Source organism: Cydia splendana, chromosome 6 (assembly GCF_910591565.1).
Source record: "Cydia splendana chromosome 6, ilCydSple1.2, whole genome shotgun sequence".
NCBI lineage: Eukaryota > Metazoa > Arthropoda > Insecta > Lepidoptera > Tortricidae > Cydia > Cydia splendana.
In genome coordinates, this window is record NC_085965.1 from 22,614,690 (window position 1) to 22,642,379 (window position 27,690).

At 34.7% G+C, this 27,690-nt stretch overlaps 1 protein-coding gene across 1 annotated transcript; it reads left to right on the top strand.

Annotated features, from left to right (window-relative positions):
* Window positions 1-1,426: 1,426 nt before the first annotated feature.
* Window positions 1,427-27,668, top strand: LOC134791626 (uncharacterized). Its single transcript, XM_063762674.1, has 22 exons — window positions 1,427-1,524; window positions 5,488-5,690; window positions 12,892-13,055; window positions 14,561-14,698; window positions 15,461-15,663; window positions 17,565-17,700; window positions 18,019-18,114; window positions 18,507-18,728; window positions 18,824-18,924; window positions 19,421-19,589; window positions 20,106-20,269; window positions 22,021-22,071; window positions 22,866-23,068; window positions 23,850-24,013; window positions 24,517-24,654; window positions 25,106-25,308; window positions 25,639-25,774; window positions 25,938-26,033; window positions 26,151-26,372; window positions 26,459-26,559; window positions 26,923-27,091; window positions 27,432-27,668. Exons 1-22 carry the CDS (start codon window positions 1,519-1,521, stop codon window positions 27,596-27,598), a joined length of 3,252 nt encoding a protein of 1,083 aa, XP_063618744.1. The 5' UTR covers window positions 1,427-1,518; the 3' UTR covers window positions 27,599-27,668.
* The last annotated feature ends 22 nt before the right edge of the window (window positions 27,669-27,690 follow it).

Sequence of the window (27,690 nt, forward strand, 5' to 3'; positions counted from 1 at the left end):
AAGCATATGACAGAGTGTCACACCCCATACTGTTACAAAAATTAAACGCAATAGGCATACGCGGTAAAGCGCTAGATTGGATGAAGTCATATCTCACGTCACGACAACAATATGTAGAAATAGAACACCTTGAAAACCAAACCAGAACATTACACAATATCCAATCCAATATACGATATATCGAGAACTCAATCCCACAAGGAAGTGTCATAGGGTGCATCCTATTCCTCATTTACATAAATGACCTTCCAAAATCCACTGAACACAAAGTTGTTATGTTTGCCGATGACATATCGATCTTATTCCAATGCCCAGATAACAATAGCAGCAGTTCCTACATACAACAAACTTTTAACTCAATAACTCATTGGCTCAACGATCACAACCTCATAATAAATAATGATAAATCAAAATTAATCCAATTCAGACCAAGACAAAAGCAACCGCTAAACCTCAACACTGTAATAAACAACCTAAATATTGAAGAAGTACCCGACTGCACCTTATTGGGCCTTACACTGGACAGCCATTTGACATGGAAAAAACATGTAGAAAAAATTAAAAATAAACTTGCCCGATTTGTGTATGCACTTAGCGTATTGAAGTGTAGCACTACCTTAGAGTGTGCGCTGGCGGCGTATCACTCGCAAGCAGTCGCATGGCTACGCTACGGGCTTCTTTTGTGGGGCCACAGCACCGACATTCAAAACGTTTTCATCATGCAGAAAAAATGTATCAGGATCCTAGTAAATATACATCCACCCCACAGCTGTAGACCACACTTCAAAAATCTTAACTTACTGACCCTCCCCTCTCTGTACATTTTGGAAGTAGCTACATTTGTCCGAAAAAACTTACATTTATTCCAATTTTGTCAAAACCCTCGACGTCAACACTACATAGAACTCCCGGAGCCTAAACTAGAAATATACAAAAACGGACCATACTACAGAGCCATAAATGTTTATAATAAAATCCCCACATATTTAAAAACAGACTCAAACTTCATAAACCGCCTTAAAACTATGCTGATGGATAAATGTTACTACTCAATAGCCGAATTTATGGAGGATGATACTATGTAAATAAATAAATAGTAACTTGTACATATAATATAAATAAAATTGTATTATATTATAACATATTTTATATTAATACAAACAGTAATAAGTACTTAAAACGTAATGTAGTAGTCCTTGTTTATAGGTAATAAGATTCAAGTATTCGTTAGAAGAGGCTGTTACAACTTAAAAGTGCAATTTAGAAAATGTATAAGTATTATAATATCGAAACCTAAGTATAAGTCAGTAGTAATAATAACCAAAACTGTGAAATTGTGAACCATAAATTTTTGCTACACCCTTTCTAGGGTCCATGTATATAACATCTGTACTATGGTATGCAAATAAAGATCTCTTATCTCTTATATATAGCGTGTAAATAAATTACATTGTTAGTCCTGATTCGACCATAGTTCGGAGCAGTCGTGTTATTTTTGTTATTTGTTGCTTATCGGACATGCATGTAAGTTGTTTTGAAAATAGAACCCATAAGTAGATACAGTCATTATCAAATTGATAGTGTCGGCCAAAGTGGCCAAATATATCGGGACACCTTATTTCTATGGCAACAATGTGTTACGACATATTTTGACACTTTAATTTAGCCGTCACTATATTTACCTATATACATAGTTATACATGTATATAATCCAAAAGCTCCCAACTATTATCCAAGATATACTCAAATATCTTTATCTAGGTGTGATTCTTATTTGAACGTAGCATTACTGAGGCAAAATATTTTTATTAAATGACAGAAATTAGTGAGAAAAATACGAAAAAAAAACGGTTTTGTTTGATACTTTACGTAGGTAGGTACATAAGTACCTACCGTAGACTCGGGTAACTATAGTCCTAGAACACAACTATGGGGCCCGATTTTTGATTTCCGATCGCTCGATTTCGGCACTCGAACATCGGTGGAAAACGGAGAAATGCTAATATTTGAAATACGAGCGATAAAAATTGGGAATCGAGTGGTATTGACCACTCGTTTTCAATTCTATTAGTAGAATTTAAATGCTTAGCAGTGGAGATATTATTGAACGAAATACACGAAATCGAGCGGTCGAAATTCAAAAATCGGACCCCTGGTCCAGTTTTTAACGTTGATTATTAACGAGCCTTTTTGATTTGTGTTTATTTTAAATTTACGGTTATTTTGAGCTTAGATATATTGGATATACTAATGCAAATTTTTGTATTTAATTTATTAATTTATTGAACAATGTGATGTAAATAATATTGACGAGCATAATATAAATTCGTGCAGATAAACTTTACTTATATTAGGTAGGATAAATTACTAAATCTAAATGACTCTCACATGACGAAACTTGCATGATAATTAAAGAAAGCTTGCTAAATATTCGTCATTTCACAAATAATTATGGCTGCCTTTTTTTCATATTTTTAAATACTTATTTAAAAATATGAAAAAAATGGCAGTCATATCTTTTAGGCATGTTTGACAAGTTTTTAACTGGAGCCCAATTCAGATTTTAACAATCTGCTGATTCGTTTGCTGACTATTACATAAAAAATAACTGATTTGCAAGACCGAAGTGATCCCATAAGTGTTCCGTGAACAAAGTTTAGTACGGAACACTAAAAGTTGTTACTGTGTTGATGTAATTTTGAAACGACCTTGAAAATCGCTCACGCTGATAAGTGCATACGGAATTAAGTGAAAATCGTGCGCGAGATGCACCAAATCATCCAGACGGTCGGCAAGGTCGTATCACCAGTTCAAATCATAATTAATTGTTAAATTGAATTGACCTCCTTGCCGCGCAGCCAACATGCCAATCGCTTACTATACGCTCTGTAGTGAAGGAAACGCCACTGTCACTCATCTTCCTCGCGTTTCTCCCGGCATTTTGCCACAGCTCATGGGAGCCTGTGGTCCGCTTGGCAACTAATCCCAAAAATTAGCGTAGGCACTAGTTTTTACGAAAGCGACTGCCATCTGACCTTCCAACCCAGAGGGTAAACTAGACTCTATTGGGATTAGTCGGTCGGTAGTCATGATGTTTTCCTTCACCGAAAAGCGACTGGTAAATATCAAATGATATTTCGTACATAAGTTCCGAAAAACTCATTAGTACGAGCCGGGGTTCGAAGCTCTTACCGCTAGGCCACCAGCGCTCCAAACGCAACTGTCACTGTTGTACTATGCAAGAGTGATAGAGAGATAAGCGTTTCGTTGTCGTAGCGCAAGCGATTGTCACCTTGGCTAGGCCGGGTGGAGACGAAACATAAATTACCTACCTACACGCTAATGACCAATTACGAATGGATCTATTTTGTTTATTTACAAGTCGTTGATCTTTGACCTTCATCGTCATTGTTATTTAAAGTGTCATTCTATGGAACTTGCTAACTATGTAAACATAAGTCACTACTAAATTCATCATTCATTGACAATTTCAATATGACGGTTTGTTTACATAGTTAGCAAGTTCCATAGAATGACACTTTAGTTCTCATTATCTGGGAGACCGAGCTTTGCTCGGTAAATATATAAAAACTCAAAAATGCGCGTTTTGCCACAGATAAGACCGATTACGACTAGATGGATTCGATTTATCGCCCCCGAAAACCCCCATATAGCAAATTTCATCGAAATCGTTAGAGCCGTTTCCGAGATCCCCGAAATATTTATATAAATAAACATATAAATAAACAAGAATTGCTCATTTAAAGGTATTAGATAGATAGATTAAGGTACGGTAAAATTGCTGAACATTGTCTATAATGCCAAACTCCCTTCGTTCGTGTTTTAAAATTCGCCACTCGTTGCGATTTCCTGTTTTTTGCACTTGTATCGTAAATAACTATTGTGCAACAAACAGGTAGGTTGCACCGAAACGATCTTGAGTTTTGTAAAGACAGAGCCGAGAATTTTAAGACCTCATTAATCCAATTATGTACCGTTTGCACACAATATTTTTTCTAAGTCAGCAAAGGCTTTATCGTTTATAGTAAAACTTTTAAATCATCACATCATTTATTGAGAGCGAATTAAGTTATCCAAATAACGGTTACAAATAAGAAGTCCCTATCACAGTTATGAACCCTGGCAGGGTTGAATACAATATGTGACGTCCCATGGTCAAAGGTACCTTATGGCGGGTATGGAGTTATGCATACCCCACTAATCTACAATAAATAAGTTATCGATAACACAAAAGATCAACCTCCTAAGTTGTGTAGTTACAGAGATATTATTTTTTGAAAATAATGTTGTAAAATGAGCAACTTTACGATAGAGAAGTTTTAAGTTTAGCCACCTAAAAAACTATGTTCCTGAAGTAAGTTACATAGTTGACTACACATAATAATACTTTAGACTCCTGAGATTAAAAAAATGTTGCGACTTGTTCTGTAATATAAATAGAAACCTTTGATATCGACTGATTATTTTTTTTGTTAAAAAGTTTTTATTTTATAATTTTCTGTGGCTATAATTTATACAAATTATTACATGCTTAATTTTTGATTACTTTTAAAATAGCTACCTACCTTGCTTTAGCTATTAACTGTTATATTAATAATCCTACTTTAACTATTATGTTCTGTAATATAAATAAATTACCCCTATTTTCCCACCCTTAGGGTAGGATTTTTTTCCAAATTTTTATTATTATTACGACTACTCTGTAAAAGGTTATGCGTGGTCATACGTTACAATCGGTGAGTGAAAAAATCAATCATCCCCTATTTTCCTACCCTTAACGTTGGATTTTTTTTTCCAAATTTATATGGGACCAACTTCGGGGTATACCCTTTCCAATAAAAAAATAATTATCAAAATCGAACACCTCTGTAAAAAGTTATGCGTGGTCATACATAAAAAAAAAAAAAAAAAAAAAACAAAAATAAAATATACGCGTCGACTTGAGAACCTCCTCCGTTTTTTTTTTCGTCGGTTGATAAATTGACAACCTCCTTCGAAATGTTGAGGTGAACTAAAAATACAAGAGATCATAGAATATAAAAAAGTTTTCTTCTATAACCTTTTTTAGGGTTCCGTAGTCAATTAAGGACCCTTATAGTTTCGCTATATCTGTCTGTGCATCCGAGGCTTTACTCCGTGATCTTTAGTGCTAGAAAACTGCAATTGGGCATACATGTAATAATAAATCATGCCGACAAAGTGGTAAAGGGTGAATCAATTTTTTCTTGTCATTAGTTGCCATGGTTACGGTCTCCTGGGTCACTCTTAAAATACTAGTTTTTTCGTATTTAAATGAACCAAACTTGAATTTTTTTGGTAGTTATAAGGCCTTTCCATAATTGAACATGGTATAGCAGTTCTTCTAACAAACTATGCTACTATTGTCTCCTGGCTGATGGGACAGAATAACAACAAGAAATAGTTGATCGACCCTAAAATAGAAATTAATTATATTTTATTTTACAGATAATGTTATTATACCTATGGATAGTAGCTGTCATAGCGGCGATATACCTATACTGCCGCCAAGCTTATTCAAGGTTTAGCAAATATGGAGTCAAAAATCCGAAACCGTTACCTATTCTGGGGAACATGACTCCCATCATATTCAGAACTGAAAGCTTCGTTGATGTGAACCTGAACCTGTATAACAAATTCCCTGAAGAAAGGTCGGTATCAACTGTACGATAGGTAGGGTCAGGGCGGGAACAGTGACTCAACGCAAACAGTGGCTCAGTGGCCCAAATATCGCTATACGAGTGAATTGCAAAAAATTTGTACGTAATTAAGCGCACTTAAGAAGCTGTGATTAGTTTTAACTTAATTGATTCATTTGTGTTACGAAAATTAACTATGTAAATTGTATTTAATGTATGTACTTAATTCGTACACATGTAAGTCTATAGCATATGCTAACACACTTTCATACATCTAACTTAAATAGAAATGGCTTAACTGTGGTAACACAATGGAATCAATTAACTTTAGACTAATTACAGGTGCTTAGCTATGTACAATTCTTTTGCAATTCCCTCATACACTGTATCACGTGTTACCCTTACGTGTTAGAATAACCATTGCTCGTCCATTTGAATTTGTTCAATTACTGAATGTATTTGTTGAATTAGCAGGGAACCAAATAGCCTTTCTCATGTTGGAATTAGGTTGAGTCAATCAACCAAATTTTATTTGCTATAAGTAAGCACAGTTGCATGCATGCAAATACAGTTAATTTCACTGAATGAGCCACTGTACCCGGCAATTTTTTAGCGAGTCACTGTTCTCTCTTTGACCGCCTCACATTATCACCCTCGTTTCCAATATCTCACTTGTCGCACAATGTACTTCAAACAAAATTTACTTTATTCATGTAGGCCTAGCAACAAGCTCTTATGAATCGTAATTAATCTTAATCTAATTATCAGAGCAATTTATTGATGTTAATATTATTCCATAATAAAATTGGATTATTATACATATCAAATTTAACACTAAAAATTTCACAAAAGGATCGTCAAACATTAAAAAGATTGTATAAAAAAATACTAGTCTAGAATTTCTAGAATAAAATCTAAATGTCAAAAAAAAAGCATAAGTGACAAAAGAAGTAGATAGTATTACATCGGAATATCCATTTCCTCATCAATAATCAAATATACCTAATAAATAAATAATCATTTCGAATAACAATTAATCCCACGTTGTAATATCATTCATGTAGTCTTGTGTGGTATAATAAGCTTTAGAAATAAGTTTACGCTTTACATAATTCTTAAATTTATTAATAGATAATTCAGTAATATGGTTTGGAAGTTTATTATAAAATCTTACACAATTACACATGAATGATTTTTTAATTTTATGGAGCCGAGTGAAGGACACTGCGAGCTTATGTTTATTTCTAGTATTAATATTATGAATTTCACAATTTTTCCTAAAATTTACAATATTTTTATGTACGTACAGAATATTCTCATAAATGTATTGACAGTGCACTGTCATTATGTCAATTTCCTTAAATTTATCTCTAAGTGAGTCTCTATGGTTCATTTTGTATATTGCTCGAATAGCCCTCTTCTGCAGAACAAAAATGGTATTTATCTCTGAAGCACCGCCCCACAGTAAAATACCATATGCCATAATGCTATGGAAGTAACTAAAATATACTAATCGAGCTGTTTTCACATCAGTTAACTGACGGATTTTGCTCACTGCAAAAGCTGCAGAGCTCAGTCTATTCGAAAGAGTAGCAATATGGGGACCCCACTGGAGTTTAGAATCTAAAGTTATACCAAGAAAAACTGTACTATCAACTAATTCCAATTCCTCATCCTTCACAATGACACTTGTTTGCACATGCCTTACGTTACTACTAGTGACAAACTTAATACATTTAGTCTTTTTCTCATTTAACAGTAAATTATTAACATTGAACCAATTTACTACTTTTGAAATAGCATTGTTTACATCATTGTAAGCTTGTTGCTGTCGTTTGACTTTGAAAATAACGGAGGTGTCGTCTGCAAACAATACTATATCATGGTGGGTCTTAATAAGGAATGGCAAGTCATTTATGTAGATAAGGAACAGGAAAGGCCCCAATATTGACCCCTGTGGAACACCCATAGAGACCAATGACCCAGGTGATCGCTGTCCATTCACATCGAACCTTTGTATTCTACCATTTAAGTAGGACTTAAGTAAATTCAGTGCCGATCCTCTAACTCCGTAATAATGAAGTTTCCTGATTAATGTTTCATGACAAACACAGTCGAAGGCCTTAGATAAATCACAGAAGACACCTAAAGCATCTCGTGACTCCTCCCAGGCATCGAAAATATGCTTAATTAGCTCAACACCAGCATCGGTTGTTGAGCGACCCCGTGTAAAACCAAACTGCTTATTATGCATCAAATTATTAACGTTAAAATGTCGTACTAATTGAGAAAGAACTAATTTTTCAAAAATCTTGCTAAATGTTGGTAGCACAGATATCGGTCTAAAGTTAGTGGGGTCAGAGCTGCTACCAGATTTAAATAAAGGAATTACTTTACTATGTTTCATTAGATCAGGAAACTCGCCGCAATCAACACTGTTGTTAAATATAACTACCAAGTCAGGCGCTACAATTTCTACTAAGGATTTGACAGCATGGACAGAGACTCCCCAGAGGTCATTAGTTTTTTTGACATTAATTGATTTAAACGCCTTTATTACATCTGAGGTACAAACATGTTCAAAATGAAGGTCTCCACAACACTCTGGAGCGTTATGTTTTAATAATGTAACAGCAGATGAGGGTGATGAATTTAAATCCTTAGTTGTGGATACTGGTACCTCGGTGAAAAATTTTTCAAATTCTGTAGCTACTTCTAAATTGGAATCTATAATTTTGTTATCAATGTTTAGTTTAAGTTCTTTAATTGTATGTTTCGAGCGACCAGTCTCCACATTTATAACTTTCCAGGTTGCTTTAACAATGTCGGAACTACTTTTTATTTTCTGACTTAGATAATTTCGCTTAGCTATATGACAATCTACTTTAAACTTCTTCGAATACTCCTTCACATGTTCTTTAAATTCATCACTCTGATTAAACCGCCGTTCCTCATATAAGGCATACAGTTCACGTCTTCTTTGATGTAAGTCCGCAGTAGCCCACTCACTAAAAACTGATGCACCACTAACTACGACCGATTTTGAGGTGAATATCGCATTATAATGATCCATAAAAGTGTGAAAGAATGAATTATACATACTATTAGGACTCATATCGGAAGACAAAAAGGGTAGCGCCTGAACTAAACTTAGCTTCATTCTTTCCACGCGGTCCGAGGTTACTGGTACAAAAGTTATTTGTTTTCTCATGGTATTTTTCCTTAATGCCTCAAATACCATTAATTGACCTAAGTGGTCTGATTCTAAATTGCTGATAACTTTTTTAGCAATAGGAAAAATATCTGTGAAAATATTATCTATACAGGTTGCACTAGTAGCAGTCACTCTAGTGGGCTCCATAAACATGTGGTTGAGATTACAGGATTTAAAAAGATTCAATAATCTACAAGACATTGTTGAATTTTCCATAATATTTACATTAAAGTCGCCGCATATAAGCAATTTCTTACTAGAAGATGATATTTTAAGTATGGCAGATTCCATTATGTTTTCAAATAATTCAAAATTACTTAATGGCGGCCTATACACACAGACAACAATAAATTGCTCTAATTCTACTGCACTTAGTTCTATAGTCCGTTCAACAGACATGGATACAATGTCCTTACGTTCCTTAAATTTTAACTGACTATTTAATATAATTAATGACCCACCATGTATGGAACTAAGTCTGGTGAACGAACTTCCTGCCTGGTGATTATTAAATTGGGGCATTAATTCATTATTATTTAACCAATGTTTAGTTAGACATAAAATATCAATATTAAAATCATTCAAAAAAAGTTCTATCTGTAAATTTTTCCCTCTAATACATTGAATATTTTGATGCACCAGGTGGATATACTTTCCATGTTTGCAGTATTTTTCATTATATTTATTTAAAACTAAATTGCCAGAGACAGAATCTTTTGTCTTAACAGCTAGTTTAAATCTATTAAATCATTGGTTATGACTGGAACCAATTCCCTGTTCATACTGGGCTGCTCAATAGGAGCAGAATTGTCTGCCAAATTCTTGGCAGAAATGTCAAGTAAATATGATAGCGATAAAGCTATTTGTCTTTTGTAATAATTTGAAAGGCAACACTTGCCTTTAGTCAAAAACACCATAGGCATATGGTATTTACTAACAAAATTGTTAGTGTCAATTATGCTAAACTTACTACTATATGTACAAAGATTATATAGAGATATATTTAACTTATGTCTAGTGGTATTTTCTGCCTCTGACATTTGCTCACAATAGGGGAATGTGAAAAAAATAATTTCATGCACTGCAAGCGAGTTTAACTGTTCAAAGTATTTAATTAAATTATTTTTGTTCACATTACCCCTATTCCCCATAAGAATAAGCAGTGTTGTCTTAGAATTAATATTACTGTCATTTAAAATTTGTTTTAAGATATTTTCAAAGCTACTGTGAGGCAGACAATTGCTGATTGTACTAAGTCCCTTTAGGTAAAAGCTTAAAAATGAGCTCATATTGCTTCCAATTTCATCAGAATACATAATAACATTAGGTTTAGGTGTGCTTTGTTGTGTAGTGTGGAAGGAGCTATTATCATTTACATGCTGTTGTGGTAAACCGTCACACAGGCTTAGGTCGAGTAAACTGGTCGACGAATGTTCAGTCACTTGCTTACATGACTGGGCATTGGTCAGTGACTCAAACCGTTCTGAATTAAGCTTAATCTGGGATATTAAATCATCCATGGCCAAAGAATATTCATTAATCACCTTTTTAGAACTCTCATTTATTTTTTCTAAGGATTCTATGGAATCCTCCAAACTCTGAATTTTTAATTTTAAAGTCTGTGTGTCGGTTTCATATTGCAATTGACTATTTTCTAACTGGGCAGAATATAAATCTAACTTATCCACTAAATTAACATTAATTTTACAAAATCTCAGTTTTTTAAAAAACAATTTATTTATTTTTGACAAGTTTTGGTTTTTTTTTATGAGTCTATTTAATTTAATATATTTCTTTAGTTTGTTCCCGCTGCAATTTACTAACCTTGGTGTGGTAGTATCATAGGCTAAATCTGTAGTGGCCACAAGGTTTTCAATTGGTGCGGTAACCAACTGAGAGTCGGGCCGGACCAGTTCTTCGAACAAGCTCTGAGAGTGTGCCGCTGCTGCATTGTGTTGGGCCTCCTGTAGCTCATAGATTTGTTCGTGGGCGTCGTGCAGTGCTCTCTCCAATGAGTTGATGTCCTTCAGGGCCTGCTCATACGCAGCACTACACTCAGTGAACCTGTCAACCGTCTCCTGAAGCCAGGCCCGCTCTGAATTTACATTATTGTAGTCAGCTTCTAATGAGCAAAGTTCCTTTTTAAGCTTATCATTGCTACTAAGTACTAATAATAGTTCCTTCTCACTGTCTTCCCTTTCACTGAGCAATTGAGAACAAGATTCTTTGGATATTTTCAACTCCAGCAAGGTAAGTTGGAGTTTATCAGTCTCCTGCTGGCGAGCCGCTGCGGCTGCTCTGCGGGTAAGCATTGTAGACAGTTTTGCAATTGAATTAAACCCAAAAATAAACAAGGAATCGCTCACTCAAGCTAAGTGATATTTAGGTACGTACTTACGTGAAATAGTGACGATTGACTGTATCTACACTGCGTTCTAACCCTGTACAATGATCAACGCTTTAGTATAAACACATTTAGTGAATATTAGTGATAAAAAAAAACCAGAAAGGATTCCAAGGCGAACGCAGGTTTCAAACTTATAACCTGTAACGGCTACAAATCTGAGATATTACAAGACACTAGTAAACGTCACTAAAGCACTTCACTTATTATGTATACATAAAACTTAATGTTAAAACTATTTGATTCACACTTTTAATGCTTAATATAACATGAAATATCATTAAAATTAAAATAATTACAAGGGACCTAGCAAAATCAGCTGCTTATCGTTTGACAGCCGGGGTTGCCATACTTATGAAGAATCCCCTACCTACGCAGCTGACTACGAGTACCTACCTATGGACATACTTGAGACGTCTATTAAAACACTCAATCAAATGATACTTCAGAAAAAGTCGTTGAAACTTGTCTTCTGATATCATTGTTATAAATTGTACTTTATAGAATAGTAATCATTATCGGTCGTTGATTTGATATTTGATGTTCTTATTATTGGAAATATTGAACACAGTCATGAATGAATTAAAAACCATTGACATTTTAAAATATGACATTGCATTCTCTTTTAAGAATGACTCTAAATAAGCGCATAATTTTACTCAAGTTAAATATAAGTAACAACATAATTGAAATGATTTATATATAATGGATTGCTACATTGATACGTAGTAAATAGATACAGATACCTAAGAATTAGAATATAAGTAAGACCCAGATAGATATAACTTTAAAGTTCACTGATGTTTGGACACTCCATACCATAAAGAAAAAAATACATAGAGTGCTCACTCCATACATCAGTTTTAGTACCAAAACGACTATTATTTTCGTAGTCGACATCTAGCATCGAGTAGCGGAATTATCAGTACTGCTTGACAATAGATGTTGTAACGACAGAAAAATCTAATGCTCAACAATTTCAGCTCATATTATAACCAGATTAACCGGAACTCTATTTTCATCTCCTTTTGCTTTTAATATTAGTTGTAAATTGTTGTTCAATACAATTTTCGGGAGTAGCGACACTAGAGAATTCTAGTATCAAGTAACGGTACTCATAATTCCCCTACTCGATGCTAGATGTAGACTGCGAAAATAATAGTTTTTTTTGTACCAACATTGATGTTTGGAGCGAGCACTCTATTCTTACTATATTTATCTATGCTCTATACCCTGATATACTAATTATTAGCTGTTTGTCTTTTTTTAAGACAGTGACAGTGAATCCCATACAACAAGCTTCTTATTTAGCTTATTGCCTATTAGAAATATCTTCATACAGTTCTTTAGCTGCCCAAAAAATAAATTGGGTATTGAGTAATAAACCAAAACTTAGTCAAATTATACTTAGGGTCCAGATTTTAGAAGAAAAATTAGCAATTGAACTTGAAAGTAGAACTGTGTTTTTTTAAATCTACAGGAACAAAATAAATGTCACTCTGTTCCAATTCTGATTAGTAGGTAATGAGTAGGACCAATGGCTCTTGAAGGATAGATAAAAGTTTCACTTTAAAATAATCATAATTTATTTCTAGATTTGTGGGCAACTTTGAGTTCCTAAAGCCGGTGGTACTAATTAGGGATATCGAACTCATCAAGAAGGTTACTGTTAAGGACTTCGAATACTTTCTTGATCACCGCTCATTCGTCAGCGAAGACGTCGACCCTTTCTTTGGAAGGAACTTGTTCTCTCTAAAAGGTAGGTAGTTCTTTCTCTCCCTTTTCTTCTTTTTTTATCTCTTTGAAGGTTGTCTGGATGAGATCGCGCTTTAGCGATAAGACCGCCTGTTGTCACCTCGGTCTTCATGTACCTACCTTTATTTTGTGTGTCTCTCTGTAAATGGTTTTTGAGGTTGTGCAATAAAAAGGATTTGTATTGTATTGTATTTAAAATATCTTATCGACGTCTAGGGGACTCCCTCTGGTCGCATAACAACTTTTGTCATATTTTTAATTGTCATAACACTTTATGCATTAAATAGCAAGTCATAAAAATCTTTAGTCAGAATTATTCCTCAGCATATTCAACTCAAGATTTGCAATCTTTCGGAAACAGGTTATGGAAGTTCATTGCCATCGATCACCATTACATTAAGTTTCATTAATGTCTTTAATTTCCTCATTATGTGAATTATTATGTTTTGTGCCTAAAATTGTATTATTGTGTAATTAAGTTAGTCTGTATAGTAGTCTTAGTATAGTTGTAGTTTTCGCTCTAATATTTGTTTCATGATGTGCATACATGCTTTGGATGGCATTCCCAACCAAAAACCTGCTCTGAAAAGAATTATTTCATGTAATAAATGTTATCTGTTTTATGTGCCTAATAAATAAATAAAATAAAATAAAATATTTTGGCTAAAAATGTATGACACAATATAATATGACTTTTCATTTGTATGCGCAATGATGATTATGACACAAGTTGTTATGCGCATCAAAGATATGATTTAAACTTGTATGCAACCCAATATGGACCCGACGTCTAGTCATTATATTTATTTATCAAAAGTCCTTTTAAAATATCAATCTATAGGCACTCGTGCTGGAGTCTGTCTAAGCTAATTCTGCATTGACTTGGCAGTGTTAAATCAAATTAAAAATCATTTATTGTCAGGCAACACAAGCCCAAAGATACATACCTGAAAGATTAACATACATACAATAATTGTAATCTTAAAAACTAAATATAATTGTGGCGACACAATAGTTTTTGCTGCGTCACCTGTTCTTGACTGTGTAGGTTCGGCAGATTCCTTTGGAACCGCCGGAATACCACACCCTTCCAATAAAAGCAATATTATAGTCCGCGCTCGCAATGGTTGCCAACAGCGGCCGCGCAAATGAGCTGAAATGCACATAATCGCTGCTGGAATACCCTCAGCTCGTAACAGCGCTTTAATTTTTAGGGTTTCGTACCCAAAGGGTAAAAACGAGACCCTATTACTCAGACTCCGCTATTCGTCTGTCTGTCTGTGTGTCTGTCTGTCAGTCTGTCTGTTTGTCACCAGGCTGTATATCATGAACCGCGATAGCTAGGCAGTTGAAATTTTCACAGATGATGTATTTTTGTTGCCGCTATAACAACAAATACTAAAAACAGAATAAAATAAATACTAAAGTGGGGCTCCCATACAACAAACGTGAATAATTTTACTGATGTGTGCCAATAAAGGGTGTTATATCGCTTTAAATCAATTTCAGGTCAAGAATGGAAGGACATGCGTTCAACATTAAGCCCGGCGTTCACAAGCTCGAAGATGAAACATATGCTCCCATTCATAGTGGAGGTGGGCAACCAGATGGTCATCTCACTGGACCAGCAGTTGAACGAATCGAAAAGTAAGTATTGGATTTAGATAAAAAAACTTGAGTTGGCGATTTAATAACGAAAATCGTTAATTACTAAGGTGCACAATTTGAAATTTTCAAGGTAGTTTCTGGTGTTACAGGTGCCTAAAATTACAATCGAAGGATACTTATATTTAGTAACAAAAACATCTAATAAATTTAGTTTACAGTAAACTAGAAACTATTTAAAAAATATTAAAAGTGAAAAACGTATAATCACTTACCTGTTCCCTAAGCAATTAATATTATTGGTAACCTTATTAGATATTACAACGCAAATTTTATTAACAAGCTACCATTTCTTCTGTATATTTTTCATTTTCTTTTTTCTACTTATGCTATTTGGTTAGTCTTTGTTTTTTAGGGTTCCGTACCCAAAGGGTAAAACGGGACCCTATTACTAAGACTCCGCTGTCCATCCGTCCGTCCGTCCGTCCGTCTGTAACCAGGCTGTATCTCGTGATCTGTGATAGCTAGACAGCTGAAATTTTCACAGATGATGTATTTCTGTTGCCGCTATAACAACAAATACTAAAAACAGAATAAAATAAAGATTTAAGTGGGGCTCCCGTAAAACAAACGTGATTTTTGACCGAAGTTGAGCAACGTCGGGCGGGGTCAGTACTTGGATGGGTGACCGTTTATAGATAATGGTACGGAACCCTTCGTGTGCGAGTCCGACTAGCACTTGCCCGGTTTTTTTTACTTTATCACACACAGTACAATAGGATTCTTACACGTATTTTTTTGCAGAGGGTTACATTGATATCGAAACGAAGGACCTGGCAACCTACTATGCTAATGACGTCATAGCGTCCTGTGCCTTCGGCCTGAAGGTGGACTCCCATCTTGAGCCCGACAACCAATTCTACAAAATGGGATACAAGGCTTCTAACTTTAGCTTTGTGGCGATTCTAAAGTTCTTTGGATATGCCTCCTTTCCTTGGCTTATGAAGGTGATTTAGATTTATTTATTTCTAAGCATTACATTATTAATTGTAAAGCTATGTCAAAATTATGATCATCAAAAGAAACAAACAATAAAAAAAAGTAAAAGTTCAATCAATACATGTGTAGAAAAAAGAAAAGAAGGTAATAGTCATACGTATTATCAAAAAGAATAGATAGTATAGAGGGGTCCTGTCATTGTAAATTTTGTAGTCACTGTAAATTTACTGCCATCTATCGACACACGACTAAAACTCAAAATGAAAACGTATAAAGTTATCAAAAAATGTATATACTTATATGGATAAATGATTTTATTATTTTTATATCATTTTGATCCATGTTCATTCACGATATCTATGTGTTAAAATTGTTAAATATGAAACGGTGTCGTCACGCCATCTAGCCGAGGATAGGCTAAAGGTGTGTGCGGCATCTATTCGAGAATGACTTTTACTTGAATTCCGAGGCACGTTTTTTCCTTAGACTTTATTCGTCTTATACGAAGTTACATATGTCTTTGGTATTATGAAAACAAAGCTGCATTTTAAGGTGGAAGCAAGCCGCTTAATGCATGGTCATAGGTCATAGTAGACACCAAAGTAAGACATTTTTTCCAAAGCACCCAAAAATTCACCCCTTAGAAGCCGAGATTTAGCGAGGTCTATTAGGAAAAAGAAAAAAATTCCACAAGTTTCAGGGAACAACAAACATTGAAAAAAATTACAATATTTGAAAGAAAATCACTTTTTTTAACGTAAAAAAATAAATACAAAATCTTTTCAAACAATATTAGTGTGAAATTATTAAAAACCATTTTTTCTCTTTTGCGCTTTATTCTTGCAAATAATGTCCTCGACTTTGAAGAATGTCTAAAAATAAGTATTTTTAGTTAAAGTTTATTTCTTTTTAGGTAAAGTATATTTCTTACTAAATGACGAAAACCGCATCAAAATCGGTTCGGCAGTTTTTGAGATACAAGTTTCAGAAGTTGGCTTACTTTTATTTATATGGGATTTTTCGTCTTATATAGTCCAAAAGGCGAGTAAGTCATAGCAAGTACTTAATTTATCTACATTAGGGATATGTATATAATATATATTTATATGTGGAAAACTGCCATAGTCACCATCTTACATAAAAAAGGAGATATATCGAAGACTAGTAATTTTCGCCCCATAAGCCTCCTTTCCCATACGTACAAACTCTTTGCAAAAGTTTTATGCAACCGCCTAACTTGTATCCTCGATGAATGCCAACCTCCCGAGCAGGCTCGTTTCCGGAGCGGATTCTCTACAATCGACCATATACATGCGGTAAAGCAGTTAAAGGAGAAAAGTCACGTGTACAACCGGACCCCGTGCATGGCTTTCGTAGATTACGAAAAATCCTTCGACAGCGTCGAGCATTGGGCGGTGTTTGACTCTCTCCATCGCTGCTCAATCGACAATCGCTACGTGGATCTGCTCTAGGAGCTATATACTCTCTACTATCATCGTAAAAAGTGGCTTGCTTCCATCTCAAAATGCAGCGTTTCGGCAAAAGAGCTCCATAATTAGTAAGACTAAAATATCAGAAACGGTATACAAGAAATATTACAAAGTTAATACAGTAAAATAACGATGAACGTGAATGGTGTTTACGTTATTTTACATTAAGTGTGTCTTATTTTCGTTAAAGATTTTTCTCTTATTAGCAGAGTTACAAATGACCTGGATTTAAATTTCACTAACAAACACCAAGGTCATTGTTATCACAAAATTAAAATTAAGAACAAACCAATAACAACAGTTTTTTTATTTAACGAAACAGACATTATTAGAAGAATATTCAGAAATATTTCAAAAATGACAGGGAATTTAAACAATCAGAGAAAAAATTATATAATAAATAAAGTCTATATTTTCAGCTACTGAAGGCGAATCTCTTCTCAGCTGATGTGACGAACTTCTTCCAACACTTAGTTCTCAGCACGATGAAGGACCGTGAAGTGCATAACATTCTACGACCGGACATGATACATCTGCTTATGGAAGCTAAGAAAGGTAACACAAGTTGTTATACATTATAAATTATACTACATGGATAACTATAATACTGTCAACGAAACAGTGTCCGTACATACAGAATTAAAAATTAAAATTTTTAACTAGAATCTTTATCTATAGATTTGATCAAATATAATTTGAAGAAGATAGCCAAAGCGTTGATTATACTGTGTGTATTTTTAATACAACCACATATTCTAAGGGTACCTAGTTAGTATAGACCCAAATGAATTACTTTCAAATGTTATACTAAAAACTAACGACTTTTATTTTTCCATATATAAAATAATTCAGCACGATAATTTTATTTTACAGGTCAGCTTGTTCATGAAGAAAATTCTGGTTGTGATGCTGGTGCAGGATTTGCCACAGTAGAAGAGTCTAATGTCGGCAAGAAGACTATTAATAGAGGTAAAATATTAATTAATTCACTTTCCGCAAAAACAATTGTAGCCACATTTCAATAACATCCAAATGTTTTGCACCTATGTTCAATAGAGACTTTTACTATTTTCCATTTTAGATTTAATAAAATGGACAAAAGTACAATTAAAGCATAGGTAATAAAAACATTTTAGGCAAAGATGCTTATTTTAGTGCTTAAAAAGTTTTAAGTTGTGCAAGTGCGATTTTATTTTTTGAAATTATAGATAGCAATAGAGTAGCAATTCTCATACTCAAGTAACTAAAATGTTAAAAATACATTGACGATTCTCGTGGCATTGACCCATATAGTATTCTTGATTTACTAGATTCTGGTTTAAGAGAATAGAATGTTAACTGTCCTTTTTAATTTCCACCAGCTTGGTCAGATATAGACCTAATCGCGCAAGCAGTCCTTTTCTTCATCGCCGGTTTCGAAACCGTCTCAACAGCCATGACTTTCCTCCTTTACGAGCTGGCTCTCAATCCTGACGTACAAGAGAGGCTAGCAGAGGAAGTAAAAGAGCACGAAAAGAAAAGTGGCGGCAAGTTTGACTACAACTCCATTCAGAACATGGTTTATATGGATATGGTGGTTTCAGGTAAGAATCTACACAACAGTGAAAAGTTTTGACTTAGAATTTTTGTTGTTTCGTTTTAGCGAATTGATTTGTAACAATTTTGTTTGTGTTTTCAGAATCTTTGCGATTATGGCCTCCAGCTGTTGCGTCAGATCGAATTTGCACGAAGGACTACAATTTGGGTAGACCCAACGACAAAGCTACTCAAGATTTTATTGTAAGTTATATTGAACTTATTAATTTTTTTTTATCATTTATTACATACAATATATATACAGTGGTACTACTAAACGAAATTAATAACTAGCTTAAATCTAAAATAGGCCCTTGAGGCATTGTACCAAGGATGCTGGCTTATTAATTATGTCATGATATAAATACCTCTAGGTAAAACTTGCAATTCACCCCCCTGCTCATTTATCTTCTATTTATTTTTCTAGTATTGGATTACCAACTGTGTTTAGTATAATTAAGAATTCTTAGTAAAGTAATTAATAGGTATTAGTTAAACATTTTATACTCAATATAAAACCTAAAAATCACTTGTGTTTTATTTACTCTTTATATCAGCACAGGAATATTTGTTTTTCAAATACGGAAGTTGTCATAAAACCATTTTGCTTCACTGCTGTTAAAACTTCTCGCTTTTTTAATTATTTCTCAAATATTTTCTGCTTGTCAAGAGTTTTACTACATTTACTCTCATTTTTCAGTTAAAAAAAGGTGAAGGAGTCAACATACCAGTAGCGGCGATTCATCGCGACCCGGAATACTTTCCAAACCCTAAAAAATTCGATCCTGAGCGCTTCTCTGAGGAGAACAAGCATATGATCCAGCCTTTCACTTATTTGCCTTTTGGTCTTGGACCAAGAAACTGTATTGGTAAGGAAATATGATAAGAAGCGTATGATAATATGATGAACTACTACTAGACCACATAGCATAGTTTGTACTTAGCGGTCCCGATCTTTAACCGATTAATATTATAGCTATTATGGGTTTTTAGCTCAAAGTCCAATCGGAAAAAAATTATCAAAGCATCATATCAATTGATATAAAAAACAGTAAACCACTGAAAATTAGAACCCAAAAGTTGGAGCAGGAGAAATAACTACTGTATGTGCTGACATACTCCAAGTTTCATTTCCGTGGGTCATCCGCATTCGAGGGAAGCCAGTGACGTCAAGTCAAACTGGTTTAACTTGACAGACATTCATACGTACTCTTTGAGTAACCACTGTTGAAATACTCTCGTTAAAACTCTATCCATTGATCCTGATCGGACAAAACTTTGAAAGTTTGTTTCTCTGTGATGCAATTGAAATTGTCGTAACTGTGCAACATTTAATACAAAACCTAGGGAAAGTAAGAATATTACAGTGATGTCGTTCTTCCCAGGGTCCCGATTCGCGCTGTGCGAAGTGAAGGTGATGGTATACCAGCTCGTCCAGCGCTACGAGCTGGTGCCGTGCGAGAGGACCACCATACCCTGCGAACTGGCCAAGGATAACTTCAACTTAAGGATCAAGGGAGGGCATTGGTTGAGGCTCAAACCGAGAGCTTAGACTAAATGTTTTAAATAAAAATGTAAATAAATGTAATAAACTAGATAATAAGGACTATGAGAAAATAAATAAAAAAAATCAATTAAAATAATTATAATTTTGTATTATTTCAAGTAGAAATACTACTATAGCCGGTCAAACAACTTTGTCAGTAGAAAAAGGCGCGAAATTCAAATTTTCTATGGGACGATAAATGTATGTATGTATGTATGTATGTATTTACTTTATTGTACAGAGAAATAAAAACACTCAAATGTCATTTTTAAATCGATATCGATCTTAATTTTAAGCAATAAAAACATTTACACAGATAAGATTTTTTTAACAAATCAGTTTACGTTTATGCTGGCCGGAATTTGCGGTTTTTGAACGCATCATAGAGGGTTCCATATACATAGGTATGTGTGTACTGTAGATAAAAGAGTTAAATGAATAAATCCTGGTTGTTTAGAACGTTGACAGATAAGAGTTTGATAAGAAGGAGTTTTGATAATTATTATGACTGTTTTGTTTTGTAGTAATACTACCTAAGTTAAACAAATGAACAGATATTCTATTAATAAAGAGTCAACGGTAATTGTAGTTATCAATTTATCATATCGATGAATCATTTGAGGAAACCTAATTGTTTGTCTATATATAAGAATCTTATCATAAGATATGGTCTATAATTTTAATCTTATTATAATCAAATTAATTGTTCTGTTGTTTTTATATCCTGTATTACAATATTGATATATCTGATATCAGGGTTAAATTATATTGTGTCTATCTCTACCTATAGTTATTTTAGTGACTAACAATCTTAAACTTAATTCCTGGTCTGAAGTCATTATTTTTTAAAGCAGCCCTGATGTGATCACTATAATAGGGGCCGTGCCCAAAGCAAGTGCTGCCCTCTACAGTTAAACATACGTTTTCTTGTGCACTGTAGGTGCTGCCACTTGACGCTAATAAACAGGCGGCTCCTGTGCTGCCGTCTACAGTTCATGCACGCGAATAGGGCGCGCAATTTGTTAAATATTAATAAGTGTCGCCATCTACATGAGAATAGCGCCATCGCTCGAAAAGATGACACCATACCTTTGGCCTATACTCGAGTAGATGGCGACACTTTTTGATTTTTAACAAATTTAACATATATCAGTGAAAAAATAAGGATCAAATTCAAATCGCGTACTAAACGTTTTTAAACATCTGTCGAAAGATGGCAGTCAATTTATAATATTTTTCAAACTCGAAGGGTAGGATGACACCTGTCATCTCCATAAATTATGACATAATTTATGGAGATGACAGATGGGATTTATAACCCGAAAACGAAAAATCTTACAAAATTGTATTGAAGTCATGGTATAATAATATACTCCCCCTGGTACTCTCTTCCCGTCTTTTCGTGGTCACGTGACTGACACAAGCCTACGTCATCATGCGACAGCGCTATATGATAATATGCGATAGCGCTATATAAAGTGGCAATGTTATTGTGACGTGGGCTTGTGTCACTCTGGGAAGAGAAGACCATGTTTTATTAGACTATGTATTGAAATGACAGGTGTCATACTACCCTTCGAGTTTGAAAAATATTATACTGTGACTACAAAGTTTAATTTGACAATTACGCCTCTATTTAAATTCTCTTTGCTGATAGTATGATCTACATTGTCATCATGACACACTATGATGGATGATAGGCTTACACCGCCGCCGGTTCGATAATTTTCTTATTAGTCCTCCTTCGAACATAGTTCGGAGTGGTCGTGCTCGATATTGTTTTTTTGTTACTATTTGGCACGCACGTAAGTAAACAGAGCTCTTTTTTTGAGAGTCACGTATGTATTTAGACACAATACCGATCAATAGCACATAGAGTTTATTATGCTATATGAGTTTAGTATACCTAGTCCCGTAGCCGGCACTAATAACAATCGGTGTAAGTACTTAAACTCTCTCAAATTTACATTCGTTTTTTACATTTTATTTTTGTTTAGGAACGCTTTTTTAATTGCACGCGCCAAGAAATCTAGGTACACATTTCATGTCCGAATTTAAGTTTCGAGACTTAAGTATGATTGTTATACGTTCATTGACTGGGGCGGTAGTGGCGGGACCGCTAGTACCTACCTAATTTATATTACGTAAGTGACCAATTGAAGAATGAAACTATATTTGGGTATTACGTGACAACGCGTTGACCTTCCTTATCATTGTTGTGTCTGTAGTTATGATCATGGCCATCAGATATATCAGAGCGGCCGAGGTGATCAAAAATATGTGTACACGCACTCTGACGCCTTGACAATAGAGGCGTGATCAGATATTTGTGAGCAGCTCGGCTGCACCGATATATCAGATGGCGACTGTACGGTACCGCATGTGGAGTCACAAAATCTTAGAAAATCGCATATATTTTAAGTGGAATGCAAGTATCTGCCAAAAACTACCTACTTTGTAACTTTAGAAAATATTACAGTAGTAAATTGGATAGGAATTATAGGATGAAAGGCACCTATTTCTGTAGAGAGATTTTCGAGTCAGAAATGTTAAGCGATTTTTTTTTCTTTCTTATACGTACCTTTTCTTTTAATAACAGATAATGTTAGTCTACATATGGATCGCAGCTGCGATAGCGGTGATATACCTGTACTGTCGTCAGATTTACTCAAAATTCAGCAAATATGGAGTCAAGAATATGAAACCTGTACCCCTGTTTGGGAACAGTAGTGCTATGATACTCAGAACTAAATGTTTCTGTGAAATCCTTGATGAGCTGTATAACAAGTTTCCTGAAGAAAGGTTGGTACTAATTAAGTATTAACACTATTAACTACTTTATCTATATCAATATTATAACCTACCTCCCTATAATATATTCAGAAACGATAAGCTATCGTCCTATAAGAAACCTGTATCTGTGGTGACATCACAAAGTTTACTTAAAGTATCGATAGCCGATACATTAGTTACATTCAAAAGAACGTATCTGAGAAACAAAACAATTTGATCTGACCTCATACGTGGGCCATACTGAAAGTTTCTGGATTCTGATATACGAGACGACTTATATTTTCTAAGTGGCCAGTCCAGGAATTTTCAGTATGACCTAAGTATCAGTCGAGATGAAGATTTATTCTAAATTAAGTGTCAATTGCAAACAATTTTGACAAATCTCGCATGTTACTTGATACTGAACGATATGGCAATCGGCCCCCGACCTAAGGTATCTAAATTAATAAAATACCGTTACATACGTGAAACAATCTACATAACATGACGACCAGTCTGGCCTAGTGGGTAGTGACCCTGCCTGTGAAGCCGATGGTCCTGGGTTCGAATCCCAGTAAGGGCATTTATTTGTGTGATGATACAGATATTTGTTCCTGAGTCATGGTTGTTTTCTATGTATTTAAGTACATATTTTTATATTATATATATCGTTGTCTGAGTACCCACAACACAAGCCTTCTTGAGCTTACTGTGGGACTTAGTCAATCTGTGTAAGAATGTCCTATAATATTTATTTATTTATTTATTTAACATAAAAACTTATTTTTTTAATTAATCCATTTTTTTCTAGGTTTGTGGGCTTTTTTGAATTCCTAAGGCCAATGACAGTGATTAGAGATATCGAACTCATCAAGAAGGTTACGGTTAAGGACTTTGAATACTTCCTTGATCATCGCTCGTTTGTCAGTGAAGAAGCCGATCCTTTCTTTGGAAGGAATTTGATATCTCTAAGAGGTATGTATAAAGAACCATTTAGACGGATCAAGAACTTGCATGCGAGTTTTGTTATATTGCGGTATTTGGTGTACAAACCAAAAAAGTCTGCAACGATTGTGATAGCCCACGCAGTGCAAGTGTTATTTATACGTCATAATTTTATAGAAGTTTGACGTTTAAAATAACACTTACACTGCGGTGGCTATCAAAATCGCTGCAGACTTTTTTTGGTCTAACTCTATAAAGGTTATGATCCTTAATTAAGTAATAATTTCAGCTGAATTTTACTTTGCAGAGTCCTTTAACTCAACAACGCTGCCATGAACTTAAACCATTGTTACCGATCACTTGTTATTATAGGCTCTGCGAAGGCCTAAAGTCAAAAACCGCGTTGCGGCTAGTCCGTTCGCGGCATCCGCGGCACCATGCGAAGCCGAAGGTCAATCTTCAGGAAGGCCTAGTGTGAATGACCAGATGAATGATAATTAATATGCCTTCTGATTTACTTAAATCAATTTCAGGTCAAGAATGGAAGGACATGCGTTCAACATTAAGCCCAGCGTTCACGAGTTCGAAGATGAAGCTCATGCTCCCATTCATGGTCGAGGTGGGCAACCAGATGGTTGTCTCTTTGGATCGGCAGTTGAAGGAATCGAAAAGTTAGTATTTGTTTATAGGAGTCCGGTTAGAAAATAAAAAAACATCAAATTATTTTTTAAAGGTTTTTTTAGGTTAATCAGTATGTTTGAAAGTGGGTTGGTGTGTGCGCCTAATGTATGTCATTTTACATCACCCAATTAGAGTTTTTAAAAGAGTATTTCTATATTTTTAATTTCCCAGAAATAATATGTAGGTACCTATTCTACGTAGTCAAAAACCAACAACACTTCGCCTGTTGTTATAAAGTTTACCCTAGCTAAACATACCTTTACTCAACAATATTATAAGAATGTGGCAAATCGGAATGTATTTATTCCCCCAAGGCGAATAATTTAAAAGATACATATATTTTTTTGTACAGTTTGATATTTTGATTTAAAAGATAGGTTAGTTCTACTAAACCTAGTTCAACTAAAGTTATTTATTATTACCTACTTGTTTTTTTTGCAGAGGGCTACATAGACATCGAAACTAAAGACCTATCAACCTACTACGCAAACGATGTCATAGCATCCTGTGCATTCGGCTTAAAAGTGGACTCCCTATTAGAGCCGTACAATGAGTTCTACAGGATGGGATATAAGACTTCTACCTTTGGCTTCGCGGCGATTCTAAAGGTCTTTGGACATTCAAACTTTCCATGGCTCATGAAGGTGAGAACATTAATTTATTATTCCCTTACAATTTACATTATAGTTTGTCTTTTTCTCTTAAGTCCAATTTTAAATGTGCATCTTTCATAAAATGTTATCGATTCTTTTTCTGTGCTTAAATTATTGAATAAAACAAGATTAAAACCGCAAATGACCTAGATTTAAATTTTCCTGACAAACATAAAGTTAGGCATTGATGGGTCTTACAAAGTTAAAACTAAAAAAATCAACTCTAATAACTTACGGTTCGTTCACAAAGACCTTAAAGAATTAGACAATTTACTGAGTTATTCATATTGATACCAAGATATATAAATGTATTATTATTAGCTAATGAAGATGAATCTCTTCCCGGCTGATGCGACAAACTTCTTCCAACACTTAGTCCTAAGCACGATGAAAGACCGTGAAGTGCACAATATTTTTCGACCGGACATGATACATCTGCTTATGGAAGCCAAGAAAGGTAATTTTAATCATATTCATAATCATTTATTCGTCGCAATCCAGAAGAAGAAGAAGTGTTTGCACTTTGCCACTGGCAAAAAACGGTGCTTGATATACTTTTACAACATTATGACTTCATTAGCAATTTGCATTCTCTAACAAGTCTTATAATTTTTTTACAGGTCAGCTTGTTAATGAAGATAATTCTGTTAATGACGCTGATGCTGGATTTGCTACAGCAGAAGAATCTAATGTTGGAACGAAGAATATTAATAAAGGTAGTTACAGTATTAATATTATTAATAAAACCACTTTTCGCAATACCAATCAAATCAGATCAGATTTTTTAAGGTAAGTTGCACACAATATTATCATTTACAATTTCTTTTCACCAGAATGGACTGACTTAGACCTAGTCGCACAAGCAGTCCTTTTCTTCATCGCCGGTTTTGAAACGGTCTCCACAGCCATAGCTTTCCTACTTTATGAGCTGGCTCTCAACCCAGAAGTCCAGGAGAAGCTGGCCCAGGAAGTTAGAGAACACGATAAGAGGAGTGGCGGCAAGTTTGACTACAACTCCATCCAAAACATGATTTATATGGATATGGTCGTCTCAGGTATACATATTTACAAGACAAATCTTATGTAAGTTATGGTTCGGTAACTTTTATTGTAAACTATGTTTTTGTTTTTATAATTACAGAAACATTACGACTTTGGCCCCCTGCTTTTTTATCAGATCGAATTTGCACAAAAGATTACAATTTGGGCCGACCCAACGACAAAGCTACTCAAGACTATATTGTAAGTTTACGTTACATTTTACTTTCACATGCACATTTTTACTCACTTCTATATAAAAGTGTAAGTATTTATAAGTATTAGTAAATTTAGATATAGGTACTCTTGTGTATTATTTACTCTTATTTGACAAGGTAAAAGTATTTCTTATTTTTATAACATCGGAAGTAGTATAGGACCTAATAGAAACATGTTTCCCGCTATGCTTTTGCAGTATAAGTTATGAAATATTTGTTTTTTATGCGCTTGTTTGCCAAAAGCTTTACTATGTATAGTTTTGCCCCTCAAAATGTACTGATTGACTTCAATCAGTACATTGTCTCTCTTATCTTACTCTTGTCTACCTTATTTCGTGATTAATTTCAGTTGAAAAAAGGTGATGGCGTCAACGTACCAGTAGCGGCGATCCATCGCGACCCGAAATACTTTCCAAACCCCTTGAAATTTGACCCTGAGCGCTTCTCTGAAGAGAACAAGCATACGATACAGCCCTTCACTTACATGCCTTTTAGTCTGGGCCCAAGAAACTGCATTGGTAAGGAATTATATTAGAAAAACTTAGTATGATAAAATCCACATAGAGTTTGTCTGAGGACATAAATTAATTCAGATGTACTTCGCGATCCCGACCTTTAACCAATCATAATAAAAGGGAATCATCGCATGTTTAATTGTTTGCTAAGTTTCCTTCCTTGTGGCTTTGGCGTGAAAGGGACAAAGGTTTAAAAAAGAATTTGTTAAGGAAAGAAGTCGCGCTAACTAGTTTGTTTCACTATGAGGCAACCGACATTCTAGTAACTTCGAACAAATGACCTTTTAGACTTATACAATAACCTGGGCATATTGACGTTCTTAACTGTTGATATTCTTCCCAGGGTCTCGTTTCGCGTTGTGTGAAGTGAAGGTGATGGTATACCGGCTCGTCCAGCACTACGTGCTGACGCCGTGCGAGAAAACTACCATCCCCTGCGAATTGGCAAAGGACAGCTTCAATCTGAGGATCAAAGGCGGACATTGGCTGCGTTTCAAGCAGCGGATTTAGACTAAATGTGTAAAATAAAAAAATAGTGAATCAATATGTGAGAGTAAATGTGTGATAGTAACTGCCGCAACTACAACTTTTTGTATTCGCGC

Excerpts from the sequence above, each read along its gene's own strand:
- LOC134791626 (XM_063762674.1), top strand. Across the intron at positions 17,701-18,018 it reads GCTTATGGAAGCTAAGAAAG|GTCAGCTTGTTCATGAAGAA; the intron begins GTAACACAAGTT and ends TTTATTTTACAG. Across the intron at positions 18,115-18,506 it reads CAAGAAGACTATTAATAGAG|CTTGGTCAGATATAGACCTA; the intron begins GTAAAATATTAA and ends AATTTCCACCAG.